This window comes from Castanea sativa, chromosome 3, assembly GCF_040712315.1.
Source record: "Castanea sativa cultivar Marrone di Chiusa Pesio chromosome 3, ASM4071231v1".
Lineage (NCBI taxonomy): Eukaryota > Viridiplantae > Streptophyta > Magnoliopsida > Fagales > Fagaceae > Castanea > Castanea sativa.
In genome coordinates this window covers 8,748,302-8,758,082 of record NC_134015.1, presented here as the reverse complement: position 1 = coordinate 8,758,082, position 9,781 = coordinate 8,748,302, and the positions used below count along the sequence as shown (strand labels likewise).

Sequence of the window (9,781 nt, the reverse complement as noted above, 5' to 3'; positions counted from 1 at the left end):
CAGTCTCGTTTTCTCTTTCCTAGCAGCAATTTTTGTGAAAAAAAGATTAAGAATGGAAGTACAAATTGGTCTTATTTTGCGTTGTAGTAATTCATTGAAGTATGTTTTACAATTGAAGTATATTTTGCGTTGTTTTTTTTTTTCCTCACGTTCTGAAGGTGTTTTTGTGTTTACAATTTTTTTATTGCATTGGTACTTATTGGGCCATGCCATGAACTTTATTAATTTCTTGAACGGCAAAATTGTTCTTAAAAACCTTTTTATGAAGGTATAGTAATTGTATAAAATGGAAAATAGTGTCATTTTTGAAATTTGAATAGTGAAGAATTTTTAATTAGCTTTCATAGCAAAGTGAAAAAAAAAGTGTATAATGATATATGCTTACGAAACATTTCCTTTCCCAATAGAAGTAAATATGTTGTAACAGAATTTCAAACATGATACTGTTTACATAGGAGAAGGAGGTTTGTGAAACCTGAAAGGTTGGAAATAGGTTTGCAAAGTTTAGCGCTAGAAACATTTGGGTACTTGTTTTACCGTGTTTTTGAGGGGAAAGTAGGTGCTCACATGACTATTACTGTTTAGGAAAAATGGACACTTTATTTAAGGTGCTGTATTCATATTGTATTCGTATTGTACTTGTATCATACTGGTGTTGCATCAGTCATTTTTTGTTATAATTTTTCAAAAATTGTTCGTATAATATCGTACCCGTACTGTGTCCATGTCCGTGCTTCCTAAAATACTGTAAAGGAATGTTTAAAGCAAAGTTATGTATGTTTGTGTGTCTGAATGCACCCATGGTATTGTCAATTGTGTTTGTGTGCCCATATTTCTATGTTTATGCATGTATGTTGCTAGCCCTTTAACTAATTAAATTTTAATGAACTGATCGTGCAAATTCATGTTCATATAAAATTCCCTGAGCCAACAAAACTAGGTCTGAAGTTTCTAAAATCTAAAGGAGAGGAACCTTATCCTGAAGTAGAAATATATGCTGCTCGCAATGAACAAGTGCCAATCTTATTCAAGTTCCACATTTATGGCGTTTGTTCTTGATGATAGTTCTTTATCATCAGACCAAGACACCAATTAGTTTTTAGTGTAGGTGGGATTGAATCCCAGATCTCTTATTCAACCATCAGAAACTTTACCAGTTGAGCTAATTATTCATGAGTATATTTTGCCCTACTCCGTCTTGTCTTGTCTAATTTAATTTCATGAGTTTTTTTTGGCCTATTCTATGTCTTGCCTTATCCGGAATGTGTGTGTATATATATATATATATATTTTAATTATTTTTATACTCTCATGTTTAAAATTTAATTATGTTATCATCCATTAAAATATTTGCTTTCTCTAACTTTCACTTCTAATCATAATTCTCTTTCAGCTCATTATTAGTGCATTGAAGTCATCTCAATAATAAAATACATCCAATCCACTTTGCTGTTAAACTACCTACAAGTGGTTTTCCCTTAGCAGGGTACGCTACTTATTGCATCTCTATTTATTTTTAATTTATAATAGTATCTCATAGCCATCCTTATTAATAAGTTTATTAGTGCAAAAATTTTCATAACTATTTTTTAGAATTATTGTAGTCATAATTTCTTTTTTAAAATTGACACTTTACCATTACAATAAATTATAAAAATTGAAAAAAATTGTACCTACATTAGTTATTATTCCGACGTGTACTATTGTAAGTTACTAACTTACATACGTAACTAGATATTGTATAAACTGCATCATGAATGAAAACATAAGGTGTACATACTAGGGGCTAGCTCAACAAATGTTGGGGCAGGTGACAATTAATTTAAAGTGGAAACTTTATTAGTTTCTTCCAATGTTTTAATTGTGGTACTCGCTAAACTCTTTTTTACAAAATTTAGCCCCATATCTATTGGTTTCATTGTATTACTATCATCATGATCATGCCAAAATCATAAAGTATTAAACATATTATTGATATGTTAAATAGAATTCATGCAAAATATGGCTACATTCTTACGATATTTTTCATATGCATAGGGTATTTAAATTTTTTTTTTTTAATGTAAATTCTAAATATCATAGTTTTGTTGAATACCTCATTTAGGTTTAAATAGATTTGTTTCAAACTTGCTTAAATTTGTTGTTTGCAATAATAGACCCAATCGAGGCATCTCAACACATGGTAAAGTTGGGTATCAACTTGAATGAGGTATTCAAATTTGAGATGCGTTGAACTGGTTTGGGAAAACCAGAGAAACCAAAGGTGGAATCGAACTAATTTTTGGTCCTTTAAGGTGGGTTTGGATAGAGAGTTTTGCGTCCACGATTTGGTTTTTCACGTTTCAGACTTTTTTTTTTTTTTTTCTCCTGCGCACAGGTTTCAACCAGGGGGACAAGAGGTACTGTTCACCACAGTGCGGTTACTGTTCACGCAATGTGGAACATTGTTCATGCACTGTTTCAGCCACTTTTTTATTAAAAATGGGACCCGCGGCACTATTCACATATTTAAAAATTATTTTGTTACAGTGTTTTCAGTTTTCAGCTGTATCCAAACGGACCCTTAATCATTTGAGGTTTTGAAACCATGATCTCAACACAATTTTGAGCATAAGACTACAGTTTCGTAGGATCTTCTCTTATTTTTAAATATTTATCGAATAATATTTATGTTTTGATATATTTTTAGAATTTATCATTTTTATATATATATATATATTTTAATACGTTATTGGACTATTTTCATATGTTTATATAAAATGTATTTAAAAATTTTTAATTCTAAAAATAAATCAAAACAATTAGTATTAGAATAAATATGATGTTTGAAATGATAACTATCTCTCTTGGCAATGTTAAATTTCAGATATTAAATAATGGATTTTAGTAATAAATTTGTCTAGAAAACTATTAATTTTAACTTAAATTTTGATAGTTTTGGAAAATTGAAAATTTTTACATCCTTCAACAATCTTAAACATAATAACATATTAATAAGATATGCACAACAATTGAAAAGAGTATAATATATTTAAAAAAAATAATGTTTACAGTATTTATTAAGCCTCGGAAATACATAATAAACCGAGTAAGCCTCGGAAATAATAACATAGTTAACCGAGTATTTACAAAAAAAATTAAAATAAAAAAAAAGTTAACCGAGTATTTACAAAAAAAAATAAAAAAAATATAGTTAACCGAGTATGCCTCGGAAACACATAATTAACCGACTTACCTATGTAGTACATAAATTAATCTTTCCAAACATTAATCACAGATCCACAGACTAGAGTTACCGCAAAACTCTATTTTTCTTCTTTGTTTTTCTCTTTCCTACGTTGTTGTTCTTTGCCTGAATCAAACTCTGAAACCAAACCATCTTTGTTTTCTCTTTCCTACGTTTGTTGTTCCTGTTCTTTGCCTGAATATCAGACGCTGAAACCAAACAATGACTGATATGTTGTTAGACATGGCCAAAGAGAAGTGGCTCAAAGGAAACCACAAGGAGGCGTATGAGCTAGCGACTGCGGCAAACAAAGTCGACCCTTACTTTTACAACGTGGACAAGCACTACGCTGTTTACAGAGCTTACTATGTGGCTGAGACGAAGAAGAACAAGTTGGGACACAGTGATCTCTATCGAATTCTTGGCCTAAAACCTGACCCATCTCTCAGCATAGAAGCTATCACGTCCAAGTACTGCAAGTTGGTCAAGTTGGTGCACCCTGATGTGGTCTGTTCCCCGGCTGCACATGGTGCTCTTCGAATCATTACCATCGCATGGGAGGCTCTCAGCGACGAGTCGACTCGAAAAGCATATGATGTTGGTGCTGGTCTGTTGGTTTTGCCCAGAAAACAACAAGGGACTAATAAGGTTGAGAAGCAAGACGTTCAAGTTAATGGGAAAAAAAGATGTGCACCCGAGGAGGACATGAGTAGAAGAAACCGTGCCAATTCATAAAAGGGTCACCTAAGGTTGGCTTGGCTTGATGCACAAGAAACGATTTCTTGGGTTCTTGCTGTGTAAAAGATTTGATTTTTTTTTTCTTGTTTTCTTGGTATGAATATGTATAGATCATACAATTTGATTAGATTGAAAGTACAAATTAGTCTAATTTGACTCTATAGTAATTCGTCGCAATATATTGACTTCTTTTTAATATAAATTGTTGCAAATTGGAAAAGGGTGATTTGAACCTAGATTGTGGAGAATAGTTAATGTCATTGAGTTGAGAGGGTTTTGAGTTTACAATTTTTGATTACATTGGTCCTGATTGGGCTATTTTATAAAATTTTGAATATTCTTTATTTTTTATTTTTAATGAGTTATTACCATGTGAAAAGGAGAAATTTATATAGTAAAGAATTTTTGGATGGCATTCATGGCAAAGTCAAATTTTTTTTTTTTAATGAATTTAGTAATTACATATGTTCTTGTTACAGAGTTCAATTTCTTGATTTTTTACATAGGGGAGTAGGTTGAAAGTGAAAAGTGAAACCTAAAAGGTTGGAAATTGGTTTGTCGAAGTTTATAATCATTGCATGGAGAAAATTCTGTATATATAAGGTGCTAATTTTGATAAGAAAGGTTGTTGTGGAAAATATGGTGTATTAGACTATCACTGCTTAAAGGGGCAAAAAGCCAAAAAACTACCTAATAAAAACAAGCATTGTGCAGTAACATAAAGATTGTTCGATTGAATCATCTCAGACATTCTCTTAAACATATATATGCTTGACAAGCCACTGCCCCTAGTATAAGTACAAAATAAATTTGTTCAGGGTAGAAATTAATGACTGTTACTGTCTGGTTTTGTCTTTCCTAGCAGCAACGTGTGAATTCTAATTTGGATCAGCATTTAGGTGTTTGAATATACAATTATTTGTCATTACATTTCCTCAAATAACAATTCAGTCTATTCTACTCAATTCAACCCAACAGTCCCTTAAAATCAACCATTGCAAACAATTCAATCTACATATTTCAAAGCCCTATATATAAAAAAAAATGTTACAACCTGATTGGTAATGGGCTGTATCTCTTGAACACACCAAGCAATTTAGCCTACCGGAATGGTGCCAGAGGATTGGGACTACGTGGGGCTTTTGAGCTTCTAAGCTCTTTGCAAACATGGTCTAACATCCCCAGAAAATCTCTCACAATGACAAATATTCGAAGTGGGTTGGCTTCGTCTTTGCTCACGTCTCCATGAAAGTACTCAGTAATTTCTTTGACATGTGTAAGGACCATATTTTCATCTCCCTGCAACTCTTTCAGATTTTTCTCTGCATAATTTATGAAGGATCTCATTGAGTTGACAAAGTTCCCATTTTGTTCATCCCTACACAAGTCTTTATGCACTAGATGTTGCAGTTTAGCCATTCCATCTGATAGGTTTGATACAGAGCTTGCAATAACATCCAAGTCAATTGCAGCTGTCTTTTTCACATTGTAGAGTTCAGTACTTAGACCAGAAACAAGATCTAGGCCCATTCTTCTGTAATCTTCTTCCTTCTCTTCAGCAGTTTTACTTTTATTTTTCTGGCTGATCCTCCCCATAATGCTATCTGAAACTCTAATTCCCTCTGACCGGATCATTTCTTGAACGACAAAGTGTAGTAAGGTAGTTTTCCCATCAGTTCCTTTCACATCAGCAAGTTTAAGGAGGGCATCAAGCTTAAATGCTCTAGCACCTCCTCTGATTGTTCCAACATTCATACGGTTGCCTGTTTTGAGCACGGCTTCAAGTAGCTTTAAGAAAAGCCTGCTTGATCTAAGTTCTTTGCATGCCTCCTAGTAACAAATATAAATAAGATTAAGAGTGATCATTGTATTGAAATCATTGGTTTTAATGAAAAGTGATGTGGTTGTGATTTGATGATTACCTCCAGCATTGAAAAAGAGTTCCTCAAGTGAACCACCTCATCTTCAAAAGTTTCTCTGTAGAGCATGGCTTCAACTCGTAGAAAGGAGAATGGTATCCTAAGAATTAGTTTGAGAACCTTCTCAGCAGACCCCAGTTCATTAATGTCTCCTTTATAGCTACAGAGCTTAGCCTCTTCTTCCTTGGTAGGTACCATCTTCACTAATGCCTCCAGTTGTTGCAAAGACAAGCCATTCCCTGCTTTCCACCATTGGTCAAAATTTTTAATCAGGTGATGGCATGTGTATATCTGCACTTTAAATTGTTTAAACGCCATGATTTGTATGTTGGAGATAGATTCTCTCTCCCCAGAACTTAGTTTCGAGAAACTTTTTAGTAATTTGCAATTTATAATCCATTTGCTGGAACTACTGGACTACAAGAGCCATCATTCTTCAAAAATTCCCATTGGTCATGCAACAAATAGAAAAAAATAACTGTAGTGCAATGCCAAAATTTCTTGATCAACAATCTTACAAAATGACATTCAAACTTGAAAGTCCAATTCTAACATAGGTGCTAGAATTCACCTAGCAAATTAATTTAGGCATTTATTAAATTAGTGCGTTTTAAGTTCACATTTATTGTTACTCCATGCTCCTGACCACTGCATTCTGAAAAGTAGTACTTGATCACAATTATTTATTGTTTAGAGCTTAGAAGTTTTACCTTGAATTAGTGCTTTACATACTTCCTCAGCAGACATATTCAAGGCTTTTGACAATATAGTTATGTTCTGTAGTCTCTTTGGATCAAGGACATGCTTGCTTGGAGAAGGAGTCTTGCTCTTTGCTTCGTCACTCTTCATTGAATTTTGTAGATTGTATCCAAAAAGTGATTCAATCATTTCCTCGTCAAACCTGTTTTATTATTCATAATATGTTCAATGTAATACAGAAACAGATGAAGTAAATTGTAAACAAAGAAAATAAACCAACTTACTCAAATGAACTTGACCGCAGCTTATCCCACACCATAGAACGATTAGGAGCAGCTCTAACCTTGTCCCAGTGGAGTGGCTTCAATTTTGGTAATGGGGTTCCATCTTTGCCCAATGGAGTAAATTGAGGCAGTAGAGATGGTGGAGGAGGTGGGCCTTTGGCAGAGATATTCTTTCCTTTCAGAAAAGGAGGTGGACAAGGTGGTGGTGGAATACAAGGTGGAGTTTGTGATGGTTTTGGGGAGTTTTGAGGTGAAGATGGCAAGTCTCTTTGTGGAGTTAAGTTTGATCCTGATGAAGAAGCTGAATTTCTTGGAGATGATATATTTGGCAATGTGAAAGAACATGAAGCTTTAGATGCAATTCTAGTTGAAGAAGGAAACACTGTCACACATGGGGGTGGAGGGGGTGGAGGTGGAGGAGGTGGTGGTGGTGATGGGGACTTTAAAATTTTCTGACAGTCTGAAGAACATTCAAATGTTTGTTTTTCCTGTTTATTATTGCTTGGAGATTGTGAATTTTGTGTTGGTGAAGTTGATTCTCGGGTTGAGTCAAGATCTGGGGTAGCTAGAGGCATTGGTAAATCTGTAGAGTTAGCCAAGGAAGGCTTAATATGTGACTCTTCTTTGGGGAAAATTTCTGATGTCTCACCAAGACAACCAACCGAAGCATTGGAATGCCTGACAGTTGAAGAAAGTGATTCTCCAAAAGAATGGAAAGATTCATCATCAGAGGAATGACATTCCATGGGAATAATTTTATCACCAGATGAAGAGTTACCACAATCTGATTCATATTTGATTGACTCATTATCCTCATGAACAGCTGTAATTTCCCTTGTGGAAAAACTACTAGCATTATCCGATTCTATCCTTAAAAGTTCTTGCTTTGATTCTTCCCTCTCAAGCAATGTAAATTTTGGGGTGCTATGATTTGATGATGTGTTTACAGTTTCACAAGTTTGCTTGAGATAACAAGTCTGTTGCTCTAAATCAGTACCTAATGAATTAAGGTAAAAGAGATCAAGGCCAGTATTTTGGCTCACCTTGCTTGCTGAATTTTGAGTACTCACATTCTTTAATTTACTTCTGGTGCCTCCTTTTTTGCTGTAGACTGACACAGTTCTTGAGGGCTTCTTTCTATCTTTTCTGCGTTTCTTGCAGACCCAGATGAGTCCAAGAGCACAAACTAAGAAAGCAGCTCCTGCAGACACAATGGTTGCAATAAGAATTGTTCTTACTCTGCCTCTATCTCCATCCTGTTTCTTGTGGTGTGTTGGGATTGAACTTGACCTGTGTGATGGAGGATGAGGATGAGGATGAGGATGGGCATGGGAATGCAGCATTGGAACATGAACAGGAACTGGAGCTGGAGCTGGAGCTTCTTCAGGTTCAATGGATGGTGATGGAGAGGGTGATGGGGACAAGTATTCAGAACCACTATGTGATGGACTTCTTTTGTGGAAGCTCTTCAGCCCAAGTAAAGCTCTAAACTTTTCCACTATTAAAGCACCCTTTTCTTCATTCTCATCTTCTCCTGAAACTTTCTGGATGTTGTTTTCAATCCTATCACCATTGTCCTCTCTGAGGTACAGCTGTTGTAAGCCATGAGCATTTAAGTCTCCTGCTGCATTTAACACAGAACCAGCAACAAAAATGTGGGTGTAATGTAATGATAGAAGCATGAATATGATGACGAAGATCATGCGGAGAATCTCAGAATCATAACCCATGTTCTTGTTACAAAATCATCAAAGGCATCCAATGAAACTTTCTGCTTATAAATCTGCCTCTCCTTTTTGTTTCATTCTTTTTCTCCTTTATTTTGAGTGGTGTCGGTAATGTGCAATGAAGATCAAGTCAGAAAGCCTTTAATGCTACTCCAAGGAACCCCTGAGCCTAGCAGTTGTTGTACTGGGCCTTCTTTACTTCTCGATTCATGTACACATCTCTTCTTATCTCCATAAATTCTTCTGCAAAACACTGTTAATATGCATCATACCTTGTCTTCTGGAAACCTTTCTTTTTCATAATTTTGACTCAATCTTTTTGTCTTATTACCTTTTTTGCGTTTTATTAGAGAAAAGCTGAGCATGTTTTCTGCTCTTCAGTAGCTTATCATTTTCTTCAGTTGTATTGATTGCATTTTAGAGTTCAAAGGCTTTTAATATTTGATACTTTAGAGGTCATGGATTCTAGAGTTGAAAAAAGCTTTTAAGAAGCTAAAAGTCATCAAATCAAAACAATGCAAAAAGGCCCTAGGTGGGTCCAATGTTGTTGCACTTGCCTAACTATTTAGAGGGTGATAGTCTAAGTTTTCTCCAACCCCCATATTTAAAAGGGGGAAGAAAAAACAAATGGTCCATCACTTTCTGTTGGTGATCTTCCATCAAGAAACTAAAAGAAACACATCAATGAAAAATCAAGATCTTCATTGTCGAATTATGGGAGGCTAAGACTGCTAGTCTCTTTCTCACACTATTAATGGTTCCACTTATAAGTTCATATATGTTGCTGTTTTTTGGTTCACTAAGTGGTATCTATGGTTTGGTGGGACTAAAATTGATTTCATTACCTTATGTAAGGCATTAGGCTCTGTGTTGTCTCTCACCTAACCATAAAAAGAGAGGTATGAGTCATACCTACAAGGCTACAACATACACTGCCTGTATACATGGGCAATTTGGCTTGGCCTAGAGGTAACTTGGAATTGAAACAAACACTATGTGGTGACTGATGAGGGACCACATTGGATATTTTTCTACATCGGGGACTGGACCCAAATCCTGCACCATTAGTATGAAACCAAAAAAATACCTCAACTCAGCTAGATAAAGAGGCTCACTAATTTGCTCAAAAAAAGAAAAAAGAAAAAGAAAAAGAGGTTCACTAATTTATAAATCTTCCAAGAAAAAGAG

General features: G+C 34.9%; 1 protein-coding gene across 2 annotated transcripts; it reads right to left on the bottom strand.

The window, feature by feature from the left end:
- Positions 1–4,917: 4,917 nt before the first annotated feature.
- On the bottom strand, positions 4,918–9,172 carry LOC142627172 (formin-like protein 11). 2 transcript variants are annotated; one of them, XM_075800974.1, is made up of 4 exons: positions 6,867–9,172; positions 6,594–6,784; positions 5,887–6,122; positions 4,918–5,791 (listed from the first exon to the last, which is right to left on the bottom strand). In XM_075800974.1, exons 1-4 carry the CDS (start codon positions 8,594–8,596, stop codon positions 5,066–5,068), a joined length of 2,883 nt encoding a protein of 960 aa, XP_075657089.1. In that variant the 5' UTR covers positions 8,597–9,172; the 3' UTR covers positions 4,918–5,065. The 2 variants fall into 2 exon arrangements, with proteins under 2 accessions (XP_075657089.1, XP_075657088.1); XM_075800973.1 differs by having other exon boundaries at positions 4,918–5,794; positions 6,867–9,168.
- Positions 9,173–9,781: the final 609 nt, after the last annotated feature.